At 44.4% G+C, this 21044-nt stretch overlaps 1 protein-coding gene across 1 annotated transcript in view; it reads right to left on the reverse strand.

Annotated features, from left to right (window-relative positions):
* sgip1a (SH3GL interacting endocytic adaptor 1a) overlaps positions 1-3624 on the reverse strand; it is a 159056-nt gene extending 155432 nt beyond the window's left edge. Inside the window, 3 exon segments of the mRNA XM_064932988.1 lie at positions 1159-1308; positions 1513-1578; positions 3315-3624. Of these exon segments, the coding sequence (XP_064789060.1) occupies positions 1159-1201 (43 nt within the window). The 5' untranslated portion in view covers positions 1202-1308; positions 1513-1578; positions 3315-3624.
* Positions 3625-21044: the final 17420 nt, after the last annotated feature.

Consider the following 21044-nt stretch of genomic DNA (forward strand, 5'->3'; position numbering starts at 1 on the left):
CGTGGAGGGGTATGTATACACACACACTCAACTCACAGAGTAACGGGTACATGTGGAGGGGTATGTACACACACACAACTCACAGAGTGACGGGTACACGTGGAGGGGTATGTATACACACACACTCAACTCACAGAGTAACGGGTACATGTGGAGGGGTATGTACACACACACAACTCACAGAGTAACGGGTACACAAGGAGGGGAATGTATACAACAACACACACAACTCACAGAGTAATGGGTACACGTGGAGGGGAATGTATATACACACACAACTCACAGAGTAATGGGTACACGTGGAGGGGTATGTATACACACACAACTCACAGAGTAACGGGTACACGTGGAGTGGTATGTATACACACACAACTCACAGAGTAACGGGTACACGTGGAGGGGTATGTATACACACACACTCAACTCACAGAGTAACGGGTACATGTGGAGGGGTATGTACACACACACAACTCACAGAGTGACGGGTACACGTGGAGGGGTATGTATACACACACACTCAACTCACAGAGTAACGGGTACATGTGGAGGGGTATGTACACACACACAACTCACAGAGTAACGGGTACACGTGGAGGGGTATGTATACACACACACAACTCACAGAGTAACGGGTACACAAGGAGGGGAATGTATACAACAACACACACAACTCACAGAGTAACGGGTACACGTGGAGGGGAATGTATACACACACACAACTCACAGAGTAACGGGTACACATGGAGGGGTATGTATATACACACACAACTCACAGAGTAACGGGTACACGTGGAGGGGAATGTATATACACACACAACTCACAGAGTAACGGGTACACGTGGAGGGGTATGTATACACACACAACTCACAGAGTAACGGGTACACGTGGAGGGGAATGTATTCATGTATTCAGGGTCTGAGGTTGAAAATTAGCCGGCTGGCAAAAACCGGCACTTTCACTGAAACATTGAATACTTTACTGTCCCCATATAAATATAAATAAACTCAAACATACATAAACGAACGCACACAACTGAACTATAGAACACAAATACTTGAAAGCACCACATTGCACACAGTGCAGTACTGGAATACCCCCAGGCACATTTATACAGAGGAAGTTGACAGATAGGTGAGGAAAGAGAGAGGTAGTCGTACCTGCAACAATGCGAAACCAGCCAGTACACAGCTCTTCAGCCATCTACAGCAATCTCCATGGAGCAGGTCGCATATCTGTAGGTCCACAGGCGGATGGAAGGACGAATGGATGAAAAGACAACAGTAGGGAGAAGAGAGATGTCAAGGAGTCTGTGAGGAGAGAAGGAAAGAGAGGGATCAGTCGTATTAGAGGAGTGATGACGACGGTGCCTGACTGAGTACCCTGGCTGAGAGGACACACACACACACACATAAACACTGAAGGACCTGTGTAGAATGGTAATGTAATGTTCTGTAGAAGTGCTGTCTGGGCCACTCTGTCAGTCATACACAAACAACCTGAGTGTACCTGACCTGTATACAACACACCAACTTCTCTGTGCACTGCAAACTGGTCCAATGACATTAACACCTTTCACCCTGGAAGAAAGAGGGAAAATGGGAAGGAGAGGAAGGAGAGATGAAGAAGAGATACAGGAGAGAGGAAGAGGAGCAACAGGAAAGAAGAAGAAGAGCGATAAAAGGTGAGAACAGGGGAAATGTGAAGTGAAGAAATAACCTGAAATAGGATAAAAGAGCAACTGAACGTAATAAGCAAATTCTCCTCCTCCGAATTCTCGATATGAGTCAGAAACATTTATTCTAGTGTCATAATTGACTATATAATGTAAATATAATATTTTTTGTCATAAAGTCAATCCCGTCCAAAACACAAATTTACGAGATAATTAAGGGAAAGAAATATGTAACGGCACCGTAATAGTTTTCCTTGGGTTGGGTGTATTTAAATCCAGCCCACATGCCCACATTACCCAAGTAATCATAAATCCAGAGAGCAGCTGCACATGACTGGATCATAAAGCCCATAGTTAATTTAGTTTGATATTGGATATCCCTATGGGCAAGTTAGAGACCATCAGTAAATTACAAAATGTAATAGCTCCAAATTTCAATTACTTATAACCTCAAACCAACTATAAATTGTAAAAATGTATAATAAATATTGAAAGCATTTAATGAGACAACTAAAAGGTGTGCAACATGTAAATATTGTCCCATTTACATTGTGTAATTTTTTTAGATTCCCTAACTAGCCCCATAGATCACTCTGGCCTGCTGAAGCTAATTGGCTATATAAATTGGCTAGCTTGCTAGCTAGTCTCGGCTACTTTCCAGACACAAGACCTGGTTAGACTGTTCCAAGTTATCTAAAAGGGTGAGTGACTAACTTTGTACTGTTCTGGCTGAGTGAAAGTACAAACGCTTCCCACATTCGAACACACACACACACACACACACACACACACACACACACACACACACACACACACACACACACACACACACACACACACACACACACACACACACACACACACACACACACACACATTAAAGGACACCTCAAAAACACAAATCTCATTCTGTCGCATTTCCTAATAAGGACAATTGAAACCAAGGCTAAATCAGGAAGTTCAGCCCTCTTTAACAGTCTTTCATATACACAGAAAATAAAACTGTACCATAAAAAGGATGTAAAGACAAACGTTCTGCTGCAGAGACATTGGTGCCTTATGCTGCCCTCGTCTGGTTGTATTGTAACAGTGCATCTCTCACCCTCCCTCATAACACTGGCCTTGTAAACTCATCACTGATTATAACACTTGGCAGAAGTGTTGAGATGTATTTTAAATGCCACTGTTATGCAACGGTCAACCACCCTTAGATGTCAGGGGTCACTTAATGTTAAATAGAGGTCTAAAACAGGTCAAATTACCTACCACATCAAAATTCAATTTAATCCTAATGGCAGAAACAAATAATGCAATAGATTGCACAATATCAGCGGCTAATACATTTTATTTTTCTGACGTCTTAGACTGCATGACTGTAACGACAGACAGACAAATTAAAATGCATCAAGAAATGTAAAACCAAATAGGACACAGTTGTTCTAAGCCTAGACTATCCAGTTGAAGTGGGACGCTGCCCGTCTCAGCAGGCCTGATCTGATAGTCTCCATCAAACCAGTATAGCTGTGATTGGATTATGAGTCCTGACGGCCCTACATCTATTACACACTTATAACTCATATATAAAACATGACAGCTGGCTGGGTCAACTGACTCTCAAAATACTGAATGACCTATCCTTACAGTCATGCATCGCCCACTCAGCTCCCGAGCAGTGAGAATGATGTCATTGATATCAGTATATCAGAGCGGAGCCTGCTTCTGCAGTGTCATCTCATCTCGATGAATCTCCCCTTCCTCCACCACTTTCAGCCGAGCTCGACAGCTTGCCCTCCACTTTCACATCTGAAGTAGGTTTAACTCATGAGAAAGTAGTTCTTAATTGGCAGGTATTCCTTCCACAGGATTGACACTGGAACACGGTTCAAATGCAGGAAAATTGGAAAAGAAAAGTCTTCCAAGGCATACCCCTCATCCTCTCCCTCTCTCACTCCCTTTGTCTCTTTCTCTCTCGTTGACCTACTTTTACCCCCTTTTTCTATCAATCTGCAACAGCAGAGTGCAGTCTTGCACTTGGCACGTCTTTCCTCCATCAATCCCCTCTGGATCCCTTCAAATCCCTTGTTGACAACAACAGCAGCAGTGTTTACCATAGCTGCTGGAAGTGGGGGTGCTGCAGCATTTAAAAAAAAATAACGTTTGGGGTCACTTAGAAATGTCCTTGTTTTTGAAAGAAAAAAACTATTTTTTGTCCATTAAAATGACATCAAATTGATCAGAAATACAGTGTAGACATTGTTAATGTTGTAAATGACTATTGTAGCTGGAAACAGCTGATTTTGAATGGAATATCTACATAGGAATACAGAGGCCCATTATCAGCAACCACTCCTGTGTTCCAATGGCACATTGTATTAGCTAATCCAAGTTTATCATTAGAAAACCTTTGCAATCATTAGAAAACTTTTGCAATTATGTTAACACAGATGAAAACTGTCGTTCTGATTAAAGAAGCAATAAAACTGGCCTTCTTTAGACTAGCTGAGTATCTGGAGCATCAGCATTTGTGGGTTTGATTACAGGCTCAAAATGGCCAGAAACAAAGATCTTTCTTCTGAAAGTCGTCAGTCTATTCTTATTCTGAGAAATGAAGGCTATTCCATGCGAGAATTTGCCAAGAAACTGAGGATCTCGTACAAATCTGTGCACTTCTCACTTCACAGAACAGCTCAAATTGGCTCTAACTAGAATAGAAAGAGGAGTGAGAGCCCCGGTGCACAGCTGAGCAATAGGACAAGTACATTAGAGTGTCTAATTTGAGAAACAGGTGCCTCACAAGTCCTCAGCTGGCAGTTTCATTAAATAGTATCCGCAAAACACCAGTCTCAATGCCAACAGTGAAGAGGCGCCTCTGGGATGCTGGCCTTCTAGGCAGAGTTGCAAAGAAAAAGTCATATTTCAGACTGGCCAATAAAAATAAAAGATTCAGATGGGCAAAAGAACACAGATAATGGACAGAGGAACTCTGCCTTGAAGGCCAGCATTCCGGAATCACCTCTTCATTGTTGACTTGAGACTCGTGTTTGCGGGTAATTTTTAATGAAGCTGCTAGTTGAGGAAAAAAAAGAAAACGGTGCCGTCTGCTGTGTTTAATATAAGGATTTTGAAAGGATGTATACTTATACTTTCAATACCAAAGTATATTTTATCAATTACATTTACTTTTGATACTTAAGTATATTTAAAACCAAATACTTTTACTCAAGTAGGATTTTACTGGTGACTTTCACTTTTACTTGAGTCATTTTCTATTAAGGTATGACATTTGGGTACTTTTTCCTCCACTGCGTATTGTATTCAGCCAATCAGGTTGCAGCAATCTGTTGTTTCCCCTTGGCTGAATGTTGGGCACAACACCAGGATTGGAATTCACATAGGACTTGCAGTATGTTGCCTGACAAAAAAACAAAAAAAGAACTGGGCAATGTTTATATGGCTCCCTTTCAAACAGCCACATTTTTTCCCCAATGTAAGCTGCATTTGCATGTTATATTGCCATTGCTTGCCGCAACCAAGCAAGAACATTCAACTTTGACCTTTTTGTTGCAATCGTTGTCATGGTAACCTGATGCGAGAGCAAGTTCTAAAGCCGACAGAAATGCACTGCTTTCATGCCAACGATTGTAAATTAGCAGGTCGCCATACTTGTAAATAATTTGTTAGTAATGACCTTGTAATGTGTTAATTTTCCTATTACGGTGAATAAAAAGTTGTCTACAGTTAAACTGAAAACGTTGTCAGATATGTTCTGATAATTATATTAGGTGGCTAGCCAGTTAGGTAGCTAACAAGCTAACGTTTGCAACAAATCAAATCATTGTCTAGAGAGTTGTTTTTAACGTAAAGTCACCCCATTCCGTACAAATGTGGGCAACCGCAACATTCAAACGAGGCTACAAATAAAACGAATTGGACTGTAGCGACTGTGTTTGCCTCAAAATCGGGGGTGTGAACTAGGTTTCTCTTCAAGCGTTGAGTGTAGCACTTCTATCATCCTTTATAAACAAGAAATGGACAGTAACGGGTAAGGGGGGGATACCTCGTCAATTTTTCCTCATCATTGCATGCCATCATCATTCTGAAAGCCGCTGTTTACTTCTAAGATAATTTTAGCACCACCCTAAAAACCCGATTCAAATTCCACACAAACATTCAAATATGTATGTAATGACACATTATATAAACTCTTTATAGTGTTTTATTTCCATTTTAGAGACGATAAGGTGATTAGTTGGACAGATAGAGTGAAAAAAGCAATTTTCCCACACAACATCTCTCCTTCTCACTATCATGCATTCGTTTAAAAAAAAAACATTTTTAAAAAGACCCGACGGGGCTCATTGCCGGGCAGCGTTTAGGTCATGTAATTAATTATGCTGGAAAGGAGAGAAATTGTGCTTTACAATGGTATTGACATTACAGTTGATCTGGAAATATTACATTTTTTGGGGTGCTAAAATAAGGACAATTGTACGGACCAAGGCGATGTACGAGTTTACATGAGTTTACGTTAGTTGGTTGGCTTGCTAGACTGACATATACTAAATATTTAAATCTAGCTACACTTCCTTTACTGCTGTTCTTCTGCATCCTATTAAATGTGTGGGTTTCGGAGGGAGGGAGGGTGTGAGGATAAATGTTTAGTATCCTGCCCTTTTCTTTTTTGTTTGTTTAATTTCATGACTGAGTGTGGGTGGGGGAATAAACGTTGCTGATTGATATCCTGTTGTGTCGTTTTTCTGCAGTTTTTTTATGGTAGGGTAGACAGATGTGTTTTCTTTCTACTACATGTATTGGTAAGTCATTGTATTAAACAAACTTCAAATAACTTTTCTTAGGAGTAAATGGGCTGTGCGTAGGCAGCTTGAGGTAATTTCATTGACAGTTCTGGTTGCCTAGTGATGGACTTTAGCCCTGCTTCAGAAGAGGCATTTCTTTACCAAAAAGTTAAATACCCATTCAGTGGTGCTTCAAAACTATCGCCAGGTTTCGTGGAGGCATTCGTGGCGACAGAGTGTAGGCTACGCTTTCAGACAAACAAATGTTGTAGTAGGCGCTTTCAAGGAGCCACAGTTTATATACCCATATGAACAAATGTATACAAGCCTATATTCTGCCCATATGAAGGAATGTATATACAGTATTTGTAGCCATACATGATTTAATGAAAATCTGTAAACATACACCTTTCATAACAGACTCATGAACACAATCATGCAATAGGCTACAGCTGGCTTCACAGCTTCCCTAGGAAACTTAATGTGTTGTAGCCTCATGCAAACAAAAGAGTAGCAGAGAATGAGTTCACTTCTGCTGTAGTGTTCGTGATAAAATATTATGCGTTGTGTCAGTGCTTCAGGTGGAGGGAGGGTTAATGTGACTACTCTTTGTTTTCTTTGTCCCCCTCTGTCACTATAAATGAAATTAAAAGTTTATTAAAATACTAAACAATAGAATGTTCATGATTTAATGAGAGGGAAAGACGGTAGGATGTACGTTGGCCTTTCTTCTGAGGGGTTCGAAGGACTTTCAAATATATTACAGCAATCATGATTATTGCAGCAAATAAAAGTACAGGCTTTGTGGCCGGCAATACCTTTCAGATATAAAGAAAATTCCCCAACCACAGATTTCTCTGAAAGAAAAGAGTTCCTCACAGTGCAGAGCCAGAGTCTTAACACCAAACATCCTGAGAACACTGTCATTGCAGCAGACCATACATAATATGTGATTACCCAGCGATGCAAATAAAGCACCTGCACAATAGAGTCTAAATGTGATCTTATTCCTTCTAATTCTAGCTATACATCCACACAGAGGTATTGATCCTTTGGCTGAGGCAGCTCTTTTCATTACAGTGGCGGGGTCTCTGTAGAGAGAGCAAGGAGAGAGGACAGAGAAATTCATAGTCAAGTCCTTCAATTTAGGCCACTCCACAGTAAGTCACTTTTCTGTATATGATGAAGCGCAGCTCTACCGAAGCGCAGCTCAGAGTAAATATTTATTGCATTTTCCTCTTCCAAATGGGCAGTAATTTAGAATGCATAAGATACTGTATTTACGATAGCCCAGCTTCGCCCTATGTTCACCAGTCTTCCCGCTCTTTCACTCCAGCCCCTTTTCTTTTGTGTAACAAGCTGTCATATCTGTTCCGCCCACTAGGGACGTTTTCCTTTATGACGTAATTTGTAATCAAGTTATGATTTAATTATGTGTATGTGCAATTCTGTGTGATTAGTTAGGTATTTAGTAAATAAATCATTCAACTCAATTTTATATTACTGGTTCAAATTGTTAGTCAGGGTTCGTGCAGATGACCAAGAATTTACAACGTTCAGATGAGACTGAACTAAGATGACGATTAATATTGACTGCTATTGATGTAAAATATTACTAGGTCTTTAAGAGTTTATTCGGGAGATAACAGCTCTATAAATATTATTTTGTGGTGCCCCGACTCTAGTTAATTACATTTACATGATTAGCTCAATCAGGTAATATTAATTACGGAAAAATTATTTTATAGAATAGCATGTCATATCACTTAATCTGGCATAGCCAAAGATACAACAATTGTGTACATATTACCTCAAATAGCCTGAGTAACCGGTGCACCCGCACATTGACTCTGTATCGATACCACCTGTATATAGCCACGCTACTGTTATTTTTGACAGTTTATTTTTTATTTCTTTACTTATCTATTGTTTACCTAATACCTATTTTTTACTTAAAAACTGCACTGTTGGTTAAGGGCTTGTGACCCACAGTATAACACACACACACAAACACACAGACACACAGAAACACAGAAACAGACACACCGAGTGGAAAAGATGAGTTCATCACCAGTGTGTGTGATGCTCCGCTGGTCTGGTCTGGACTAAAGCCTGAACTAACGAGGTGGTCAACACCAACCAAATGTGTTCCTCTTACTCAGAAGCAATTAGCATGTCCACAGGAGCTAGGGCTGTATAAACACACAGCAATACTCAGTCCACTATCACATCCCATCTATAAACATGATTATACAACACACTAACTGCTTTGATGTGCAAGTTCCCCCAATCCCCTAGGACTAGGCTGACTGCGATTTATAAATGGAGTCAGAGTGGAGACTATCTCTTAGGGACTTTCAAAGGAGTTTAGAAAGTTCCAAAAATATGGATGTAATGTCTCTTTGTGGTGCTAGAGAGAGTGTGATGTTTTTCAACCTTAGCAGGCCATCACCACCAGGCTAAAAGTAGAAAGCTACAACAGCTCTAAGCATAATGAAATCATAAAGGACATGGTGTTCCAGGAAAGATCCATCATTGATCCTTACTTTCATAGCCATATTAATCACTTCCTCTCCTCTATCAGTCTCTCGTTCTGACTGGCCACCCACGAGGATGCTAATATGGGTTATGCGTATGCAGTGACGTATTCAGCAGCCTAAAAACCTAATGTAGGCCGTGGGCTCTTCCTCCTCCCAACCCGGGACTATTCTGTCCTGGTTCCCTTCTAGGCTCTGTTGTCTGGTCTCCATGGGGATACGGAGTCCTAGAATGCCTAGGTTAACTGGTGCTATACTGGTTCTATAATAGCTGGGTACAATGATGTGGGATTTGGTGTACGGTACTCTGCAACATTGTTTTCTGCTGTGCTGCAAGGTGCAGTTGTGCTTATGTTGTTCTATGATGTTGTTATGTGGTTCTATGCTATGCTGCTGTTATGTTGTTATGTGCTGTTTTGTTGTTATGTGGTTCTATGTTGTTGTTATGTGGTTCTATGTTGTTGTTATGTGGTTCTGTGCTGTTTTGTTGTTATGTGGTTCTATGTTGTTGTTATGTGGTTCTATGTTGTTGTTATGTTGTTCTATGTTGTTGTTATGTTGTTCTGTGCTGTTTTGTTGTTATGTGGTTCTATGTTGTTGTATGCTGTTATATGGTTCTGTTGTTTTTGTTATGTAGTTCTATGTTGTTGTTATGTTGTTCTGTGTTGTTGTTATGTGGTTCTGTTGTTGTTGTTATGTGGTTCCATGTTGTTGTTTTGTTGTTCTGTTTTATGTTGTTGTTCTGTGTTGTTGTTATGTGGTACTATGCTGTGCTGTTGTTATGTTGATCTGTGCTATGCTGTACCGTGCGCAGTTGTATGGTGAGGTTCCTTGTGGAGCCACTGGGGAGAGTGAATATGGAGCACTCCTACACATAGTGCACAGCACACATCAAAGGCCAGAACATTGTGTCAGAGCTCCCCTCTGGCGAAGAACAGCAGAAGATAACAGAGGGATACATACACCCCCCTCCCCAACAGCCCCTGCTCCTCTCTGACAGCCCCTGCTCCTTCCCGACAGCCCCTGCTCCTTCCCGACAGCCCCTGTTCCTCCCTGACAGCCCCAGCTCCTTCCCGACAGCCCCTGCTCCTTCCCGACAGCCCCTGCTCCTCCCTGACAGACCCTGCTCCTTCCCGACAGCCCCTGCTCCTCTCTGACAGCCCCTGCTCCTTCCCGACAGCCCCTGCTCCTTCCCGACAGCCCCTGCTCCTTCCCGACAGCCCCTGCTCCTCCCTGACAGCCCCTGCTCCTTCCCGACAGCCCCTGCTCCTTCCCGACAGCCCCTGCTCCTTCCCGACAGCCCCTGCTCCTCCCTGACAGCCCCTGCTCCTTCCCGACAGCCCCTGCTCCTTCCCGACAGCCCCTGCTCCTTCCCGACAGCCCCTGCTCCTCCCCGACAGCCCCTGCTCCTTCCCGACAGCCCCTGCTCCTTCCCGACAGCCCCTGCTCCTTCCCGACAGCCCCTGCTCCTTCCCGACAGCCCCTGCTCCTCCCTGACAGCCCCTGCTCCTCCCTGACAGCCCCTGCTCCTCTCTGACAGCCCCTGCTCCTTCCCGACAGCCCCTGCTCCTCTCTGACAGCCCCTGCTCCTTCCCGACAGCCCCTGCTCCTCTATGACAGCCCCTGCTCCTTCCCGACAGCCCCTGCTCCTCCCCGACAGCCCCTCTGACAGCCCCTGCTCCTTCCCGACAGCCCCTGCTCCTCCCTGACAGCCCCTGCGCCGCCTAGTCTTACTCATCGGTGAGTTATTTCACACCAGCTGAGATGTGTCATGTAATAAAGCATATGTTCTCCATCCCTGACTCCACACGCAGAGCCTCAGCTCCCCCACGCACTGCTAAAACAGCTCAGCGCCATCCTTTAAACCGCTCTACATGCCCGGGGAAAGCACTCAGCTATGACATTTACAGACTCACACCATGAGTCTGAAGCTAACTTTAAATGTTAGGGTTAGGGTTTAGAAGAGGGAGACTGACAGCTTTTGTCAGGAAAGCCTATAGAATAAAGACACGACCTACGCAGTGCGCGCACACCAGCCTGAGTGCTGCCTGGCACTCCGTTCCTCTTCCAGAATCTACTGTCTCTTCCTGCTACCAACCAGAATCTACTGTCTCTTCCTGCTACCAACTTCCTGCTATTCATAGGTATGACTCCATTCCTTGCGGAGGAGCCAGTGTGTGTGTGTGTGTGTGTGTGTGTGTGTGTGTGTGTGTGTGTGTGTGTGTGTGTGTGTGTGTGTGTTTGTGCGAGCACGAGTGTGTGCGTGAGTGTGTGTGTATGTGTGAGCATACTGAACATTAGTTGGGAGGATCAACAGCTTCCTGACCTAGGCCAACATCCCCAACGTAGAATCCCACATCATCTGACACCAACTCTGGCAGACAGGATACTGTGTCCGCATGCCTGACTCAAGGCTGCTCTAACTGGAAGTAGGGAACAGAATGCAAGGGGGGCAAAAGAAAAGGTACAAAGACGCCCTTAAAATCAACCTCAGAAAATGCAACATACACACAACTGGGAACTCCTTGCCACACAGCATACACACTAACTACATCAGACTAAGAGGACATCTGCACCACTCTGGCCAATTCAAAACAACAGAAGTGCAAAGATCAACCCACCAAGAAATTCACTGCCTTCCAACCTCGCTGTGTTTGTAGCTCCAGGATCAGCCAGCTCAGATAACAAGCAATTCTGCATGCAGAGACTCAGACTCTCTCTCTCCCTCCAGCTAAACATTAGGACCTGCACAACCCCTGTGACCGATCACCATGCATATTCAAGTGGGCCAGTGTGTTACAGAGAGGAATGAGAAGTATGGAGCGACACACACACACACACACACACACACACACACCTCAGAGTTAGGAAAGATATAAACGAACCTGCTATGACATTTCAATCCGACACTGTGAAGCAGGCCCTGACTCAACAGATATTATGTAATCCACTCAGCCTAATAAATCAGGCTGTCTAGCTTAGCTAACTATAGCTCATTTCAAAATGGAAATTATTATTTCTCAATTGTATCAGACAGACGTCTCACATTGACCACCTCAGCCTCAATCAGCCTCAGTAAACGACCACTTTGCCCTTTCAGAAAAACTGGTCTCTCCTTTCTCTCTATTTCCCTCCCAGTTCTCTCCCTCCGTCTCTGTTCTAACGGAGGTGTGCGATTCCAGAAGGCTCTTTCATGTGGTCGATATCAGTTGCGTAATAAACTTTGACCAGCTGCTAGATTTTCTCAAGTGTGTGTGTGTGGGTGTGTACTGTGTGTATGTAGTGAACCTGGCCAGTGGAGGGTTGTGATGCCTGCCAGGGGGCCAGAGCGGAGCCAGGCCTTGCTAAGTCAGGGGCCTCAGCTCTGGCCCACCACACAACCCATAGTAGACGCGTCAGAAACTACTTCTGAAACATGTTCCACTACGGAGTAGAGAGGGGCGGGGGGACGTCCGTCTGACTATGTCTGTCCTGGGCTGGCATCAGGGTCTACTTCATTTCTACTTCATTTCTGGGTGGAATATGTCATACAACAGCTGATAACTGTACTCTAGTTCACATCAAAACTAGTTAGGCTTCCATGACGACCAAGGAGGAGTTGCGTCATTTCAGAACATAGAAAATGAGCCCTGGAAAGCATATGATTGAAATGTGACCAACAAGCTCACTCCTTCAAATAAAATGATCCGTGTGCTGCCTATTAAGGAACCCTGCCCTAGACTTCATTATTACCATTATGGAAATCATATGTTATACTCCATTCCACTGAAACTACTGACAAATCACCTGGACAGCCAGAGAGTATCTATAGCTTTATGTATTTTTACTTAGTTGACAATGGAAGTTATATGTCTACTTCTACATTGGCCTAGGCTCTCTCTTTTATTGGGTCGGGCCCTAAACTGCCAGCTTGGGAACTTGCAACATTTTAGCAACTAACCTATTCCAGCCCTCACATCAGTGAGCTCTGGACAGACACAGCTGTTTTTACACAAAGGGAAATGTATTCAGGTAAACTATTTTATGACGTTTCCCCTGGATATATGGGATCCTCAAAGCATGATATTTTGCTCTTTCACACCGAGGCCTGGTCATTATCTTGTAAGATATTGGTGGAAAGATTTGTCAAATACTGTTAGGAAATATTACCATTCAAATTTGGATTTTAAAAAATGTAGAAAATGACTGAGAAGCCCAGTTTATTAGTGGCGAGTTAAGACAATCAGAAATCTGACATCCAGACATGCGTGCTCAGGCGCGCACTCAGTCAACATTAAGACCACAGAGAAACATGCTCATTGCTCACATGGAGCACGCCAAACTAAATAGAATTAAAAAAATAACAAAACTCAGAAATGATGGTATGAAATATTGGGTTGTGAACTCTGCAAACAACGTTTCCACTCCGACTTTACAGTAAACTTCACAGTAAATGACTGTAGGCCTAATCCGTCCATTCATGAACAAAATGCAATGTAAACAAATGACAATGAACGTGCAAGAATTGGCCATAAACAGCTCAGCGCATTCGGAAGAGAGACAAGCCAATATCTTCACCACAGCCCCCTCCCCTTATTCTTGTCTCAACATTTCAAACGATACTCAAGACTCATAATCTTAACATGTTTTAGATGATTTTCACTGACAGCCTCATCTCAATAATCAGCTAGGCTGAAACAATCAACAGCTTTAAAAGTAGCTAATGATCCTGTGGTTGTCACGCTCTCTGTTGAAGTATTCTGAATTATGTTATTTATTCTGTATAGACAGGAGTAGTTATATCATTTTGGCAAATGGATTGAAATGTACTTTAGGTTACAGTGACTACTGTTACCAAATCTACTACTATTATACCCCCCTCAGCACCCCCTACTCAAAACATCTTCCTGCAGCTATGCCTGGATGTTATGTCTCCTAAGTGCCAGTTACCCACTTTTCAAGAACGTCATACTTAACACAAAATATTATAGGCCTACTAATAATAAATTACAAAAGATACAGCGAGTTTTTCTTCCCTTTAAAGGGATGGGGATATGCTAAATAAAAAAATATATATTCATATTGAAAATTGCACTGTAGTATCAGTCAGTTAAAATATAAATTCATCTAATCTGGTGTAGTTACATCTGCATCGTGTCCAAAAATGACGTTTATAAATCGAAGATCATGTTCATGAATAATATTCTCTAGCAGAAGTAGCCTATAGGGGAAAGTGTGTCACTTTTTTCTGGAGGTTCAGGTTGCAATGTGATGAATTGAAGTTATCTGTTGACTTTATAACGTGAGGTCATGCTGCTCCCAAAAGCTCCCTCCCTCCATCTCCCCTCGAGAAATTCAAAGTCATGATGGCTCTGCCATAAAATGTTCCTCGACCGTGGAGAAGAAACACAAACATTTTCACACCCAATCGTACCCCGATGATGCAATAGATTATAAACAAGGCAGCGCGTTCAAAATAACTCTTACTCTACCTCCTTAAACTAGTTTAAACTGTAACATATCATATTCACCTGTACGTGCGCCAGTCTTCTCTTTGCAGTAAATACGTGTATATTCGACAGAATTAGCATCTAGTCATGTTCAGGGACGATGTCTCTGCCTCATTTAGGCATGTCGCAGTGCTTGTCACAAGTGGAGCAGCGCATGGGCCATGTGTTGTGTCCAGCAGAACTACAGTCATTGAATTCTCTGGGCTTTAAAAGCAACGTTTCTGTAACGTCGTAAGGATGGCAAAAATGAATTATGCATTTCATTATGATACAAACAAACCGATTAATGAGATCAGATTAATGTGTATATATTTTTTGCATTCGAATAAGTTACTAAATGTTTATAAAATAATCTATTACAATGCCCTATGTGACACCTCTGATAATGCAGAAAGTCTGTAAAATTAGTTAATAAGATGACTACAATTGGTAGTTTGCTTAATCACCCCTTTTGCTTTTGAAAGATCTTGGCACTCAGGTGATGTGAATCTGCATTGAATCTGACTGTAACACACACCACATCTTAGCCACTAATATCTTCTGTAACCATTGACCTGAAGTCTAACCGGGAAGAAACTAAAATACTGTATAGGCATCATGCTGTTGTGCCTTATAATGGTTCATTTCAAACGAGGGGAAATCTATTCCATCTTTCAATTATTGTTATGTCTGATTCAATGGTCACACACAGCATACACTGTTCAATAATATCCATACTCGCATAACTCAACATCTACTAATGCTATTTATAAAACATAACTGTATGATACAGACAGAGAGGGAGTGAGAGATGGAAAGACAGAGAGGGTGAGACAGAGAGTGAGACAGACAGAGAGGAGAGATGGACAGAGAGGGAGAGGGCGAGACAGAGAGGGAAAGACAGAGAGGGAGAGACAGAGAGGAGAGATAGACAGAGAGGGAGAGAAGAGAGGGAGAGAGCGTGAGCGAGAGAGAGTGGGAGAGACAGAGAGAGAGAGACAGAGGGCGAGAGTGTGAGGCAGTGAGTTTTGAGAATGAAAGCAGTTTTGAGAATGACACAATTATTTATTTTCACAAACTCTGCTGCCTCAGTTTTCATGATGGCAATTTGCATATACTCTAGAATGTTATGAAGAGTGATCAGATGAATTGCAATTCATTTCAAAGTCCCTCTTTGCCATGCAAATGAACTGAATCTCCAAAAAACATTTCCACTCCATTTCAGCCCTGCCAAAAAAGGACCAGCTGACATCATGTCAGTGATTCTCTCGTTAACACAGGTGTGAGTGTTGACGAGGACAAGGCTGGAGATCACTCTGTCATGCTGATTGAGTCTGAATAACAGACTGGAAGCTTCAAAAGGAGGGTGGTGCTTGGAATCATTGTTCTTCCTCTGTCAAACATGGTTACCTGCAAGGAAACATGTGCCGTCGTCATTGCTTTGCACAAAAAGGGCTTCACAGGCAAGGATATTGCTGCCAGTAACATTGCACCTAAATCAACCATTTATCAGATCATCAAGAACTTCAAGGAGAGCAGTTCAATTGTTGTGAAGAAGGCTTCAGGGCGCCCAAGAAAGTCCAGCAAGTGCCAGGACCGTATCCTAAAGTTGATTCAGCTGCGGGATCGGGGCACCACCAGTACAGAGCTTGCTCAGGAATGGCAGCAGGCAGGTGTGAGTGCATCTGCACGCACAGTGAGGTGAAGACTTTTGGAGGATGGCCTGGTGTCAAGAAGGGCAGCAAAGAAGCCACTTCTCTCCAGGAAAAACATAAGGGACAGACTGACATTCTGGAAAAGGTACAGGAATTGGACTGCTGAGTCATTTTCTCTGATTAATCAATCCCCTGTCATGTCTTTACTATCATTAAATTGAAGACCTAGTTTTTATCAAAGATTCTCTGTAATTAGTATTACGCAATCAAACTGATTAATCATGTAACCGTAATTAACTAGGAAGTCGAGGCACCAAGGAAAATATTCAGATTACGAAGTTATAATTTCCCAATATAACCTTTCAGATATTTTCATATCTGATCAATAGTCTTCTGATTAATTATTTATTTATTTTACTTCACGTCAGTCTCATTCCAAACGTCGTAAATTGTTGGTTATCTGCACGAACCCAGTCTTCACTATGAGTCATCCATACATCAATTGTCTTAAATCATTTATTTATTACTAACTAAGTAATTCACAGATATGCATAAACAAAACAACAAAGTAAATATGGTTACAAGAAATGATAGGAGAATGTGCCCTAGTGGGCTAAACCGGCATCGCGGCTTGGTGGACAAAAGGGGAAGTCAGCTGAGAAGTCACTACAGAGTTAATAATTATAACAATTTAAATACTAATCCTTTGCACATGAATGCTCACTAATTCGGGAACAATTGCAATCAATATATGTCAGGACCCGGTTTCGAACCTGGGTCTCCGGAGTGAGAAACAGTCACTTAACCAACTGAGCCACGAATAGACAGCAGAACCCAGAAGATGAGGCAGACACAGCAGTACTTAAGACGGTGTATTTAATAAAGAAAAAATCCTAAAATACAAAAAATGGCAAATCCAAAAGGTGGTAGGTAAAACACAAAAAGACCTCAAAAGAAACTCACCAAAAATAAACAAAAACAAAAAACAGAATACCACAAGAACGTCACCCGGAATCGACAAGAGCACACAGAACACTAGGGCAGGGTGCTAACATACAAACACAGAGCACATAACTGAGGGAAACAAAGGGTTTAAATACAATCAGGGGAAACGAGACACAGGTGCAATTAATAATGGGGATCAAGGGAAAAACATAGGGACAAAAAGCACAATGGGGGCATCTACTGACCAAAACCCGGAACAACCCTGGCCAAATCCTGACAGAATCCCCCCTAGGAACGGCTCCTTTCCTACCAGCTTCAGGGTGGAGGACCCTGAACTGACGAAAGGTCAGGGTCCAGGATGTCTTTGGCAGGAACCCAGGAGCGCTCCTCAGGACCGTAGCCTTCCCAGTCCACCAGATACTGCCAGGACCGCTGCACCCGGCGGGAATCCAGTATCCGGTGGACGGAAGCCGGCTGGCCTCCAATGACACGAGGCGGAGGGGGAGGTCTGTCTGCCGGGACAAGGGGAGAAAAAACAACAGGTTTTAACAATGACACATGAAATGTGGGATTAATCTTAAGGGATCTGGGTAAGTGTTAAGAAACTAGGTTAACTCTCCTGGCAACCTTGAAGGGACCGATGTATTTTTGGGACAGCTTGCGAGACTCCACCCGTAGAGGTAAGTCTCTTGTGGAGAGCCAGACTCTCTGGCCGGGGCGCAGGGTAGGCCCGGGACGGCGACGTCTGTTGGCTTGTTGTTGATACCTCTGTGAAATCAGATTAAGACGGGTCTTCCTCCACATAAGCCGACAGCGTCTGACGAACCTCAAGGCTGAAGGCACTCTGACTTCTGCCTCCTGGTCCGGGAACAATGGAGGAGCATAGCCAAACTGACACTCGTGCGGGGACATACCAGTGGAGGAGGAGCGCAAGGTGTTGTGCGCGTATTCGGCCCAAACAATAAAGGATGACCATGTGGACGGGTTGTCACGAGTCATACATCGGAGGGTGGTTTCCAGCTCTTGATTCATCCTCTCTGTTTGGCCGTTGGACTCCGGATGGTACCCTGAAGATAGACTGGCAGAAGCCCCCATGAGTTGGCAGAAGGCCTTCCAAAACCTTGAGGCGAACTGGGGACCTCTGTCAGAAACCACATCTTGAGGAATGCCGAAGACTCGGAACACATGATTAATTACCAACTCAGCCGTTTCCTTGGCAGAAGGTAACTTAGTCAGAGGGACGAACCTGGCCGCCTTTGAAAACCTGTCGATTATGACTAGGATAGTAGTATTGCCATGGGATGGAGGAAGTCCAGTAATAAAGTCCAATGAGATATGGGACCAGGGTCTGTGGGGAACAGGTAAAGGGTGAAGGAGTCCTTGAGGGCGGAGGTGAGAAGATTTGCCCTGGCAGCACACGGGGCAGGCATTGACGAAAGTGGCAACGTCTTCTCTTATGGTAGGCCACCAGAACTTACGCTGGATGAACTCCAAGGTGCGACCTACGCCCGGATGACAGGTGAGGCGAGAGGAGTGCCCCCACAGAAGGACCTGAGTCCTCACTGCCTTGGGGACAAACAACCGATTGGCAGGGCCTCCTTTAGGGTCCGGTTCGCTAGCTTGAGCACGTCTCACGGTATCCTCAACTTGCCACGAGATCGGAGCCACAATCTTAGCAGCAGGAAGGACAGGCATGTCCGTGTCATCTCGAATGGCAGGAGCGTAGACTCGGGACAGGGCATCCGGTTTGAGATTCTTCGACCTGGGCCGATAGGTGAGGATAAACTGGAATCGATTGAAGAAAAGAGACCATCTAGCTTGTCTAGAGTTCAATCGCTTCGCCTGCTGGATATACTCCAGATTTTTGTGGTCCGTAAGCACTTGAAACGGGTGAGAAGCCCCCTCGAGCCAGTGTCTCCATTCCTTCAATGCCATCTTAACCGCTAGGAGTTCACGATCCCCACATCGTAGTTCCTCTCAGTCGGGGTAAGCCGGTGTGAGAAGAAAGCGCACGGATGAAGCTTCTTGTCTTCACCCCTCTGAGACAGGACAGCTCCAACACCAACCTCTGATGCGTCTACCTCCACCACAAATGGTTCATCCGTAGTCGGTAGTATCAGGATGGGAGCAGAGAGGATGCGCTGCTTGAGTCCTTGGAAGGCCGTCTCAGCTTCTCTTCCCCAAAAAAACCTTGCATTGCCACCTTTGGTTAATGCTGAGAGAGGAGCTGCCACCAAACTGAAGTTCTTGATGAACTTGCGGTAAAAGTTTGTGAAGCCCAGGAAACGCTGAACATCCTTAATGGATTTGGGGGTGGGCCAATCCGCTACCGCCCCTACCTTCCTAGGGTCCATTTGGACTCGACCGGGTTCCACTACAAATCCCAGGAATTGTACTCGGGATGAATGGAATTCACATTTTTCCGGCTTAACGTACAGATGGCTGTCCAGGAGGCGTTTGAGTACTTGTCTGACATGCTTAGTGTGTTCTTGAAGGGAGCTCGAAAAGATGAGGATGTCATCCAAGTAAACGAACACAAATATGTTAAGCATATCCCTAAGCACATCGTTTATGAGCGCTTGGAACACCGCTGGGGCGTTGGTCAGGCCGAAGGGCATCACCAAGTATTCATAGTGACCAGTAGGCGTGTTGAAAGCGGTCTTCCACTCGTCACCAGGTCTGATCCGCACAAGATGGTATGCGTTCCGCAGGTCAAGCTTAGTGAAAACAACTGCTTCCTGGAGCAGCTCGAAGGCTGTGGCCATAAGGGGTAGCGGGTAACGGTTACGGACGGTTATGTCATTGAGTCCCCGGTAGTCGATGCAAGGACGTAACCCACCGTCTTTCTTGGCCACAAAGAAAAACCCCTCTCCCGCCGGGGAGGTGGATGGACGCATGAGGCCTGCTTCCAGAGAGTCCTTGATGTAGGTATCCATAGCAGCTCGTTCGGGTGGAGATAGGGAAAAGATCCGACCCCTGGGGGGCAAGTGCCCGCAAACAGGTCGATGGGGCAATCGTAAGGTCTATGGGGTGGTAGCATGGTGGCCCTCTGTTTGCTAAACACCAGTTTGAGGTCATGGTAACACTCGGGAACTCGGGTCAGGTCGATGGATTCTAAAGACTCGGGAGTAGAACTCGGGGAATTCTGGAAAATACAAGTAGCTTGGCACGTAGGACCCCACTGCTTGATAGTGCCCACAGACCAGTCGATGTGAGGGTTATGGCTGTGAAGCCAGGGGTATCCAAGGACGAGAGGGAACTCGGAACAGGAGATCAAATGAAAGTTCATCAATTCCTGGTGTTGTGAAACTGAAAGTCTCAAGGAGGTAGTGACATGAGTGACAAGTCCAGATCCCAAAGGGCTTCCATCCAATGTAGTAACCCTCATGGGGTCACTTAGAGGTTCAGAGGGAACGCCATTCTCCTTCGCCCAGACACCATCCATGAAGTTACCTGCGGCTCCAGAGTCTACCAAGGCTTGAAGGTGAAGCTTGTGGTTGTCCCAGGAGAGGGTGACTGGAATGAGCAGACGGGAGTTGGACGGATGGGAGGAGGTTATGTTTCCCGTTACAGTTCCCCCGGTCTGTACGGGACAGAGCGTTTCCCTGGAGCCCGGGACACGTGGAACGGAAATGGCCCGGTTTTCCGCAATATAGACAGCGTCGCTCCTCATCCGGCGGTCTCTCTCAGCCTGGGAGATGCGTCCAATCTGCATGGGTTCCGGTGGAGCCAGCGATGATAAAGGTGGGGACTCGGAGCTGGGACTGATAGGGGCTAGAGGTCTACGGTTGAGTTCTCTCTCTCTCAGACGCTGGTCAATGCATGAGGCCAACTTGATCAGGGACTCGAGATTGTCCGGTGGTTCCCGAGTGGCCAGTTCATCTTGGATAGTGTCGGAAAGGCCTTTCAGAAAGCACACCGTGAGCGCCTCGTTGTTCCAGCCACTCGCTGCTGCCACCGTGCGGAACTG

Source organism: Oncorhynchus masou, chromosome 24 (genome assembly GCF_036934945.1).
Source record: "Oncorhynchus masou masou isolate Uvic2021 chromosome 24, UVic_Omas_1.1, whole genome shotgun sequence".
NCBI classification, from domain to species: Eukaryota; Metazoa; Chordata; class Actinopteri; order Salmoniformes; family Salmonidae; genus Oncorhynchus; species Oncorhynchus masou.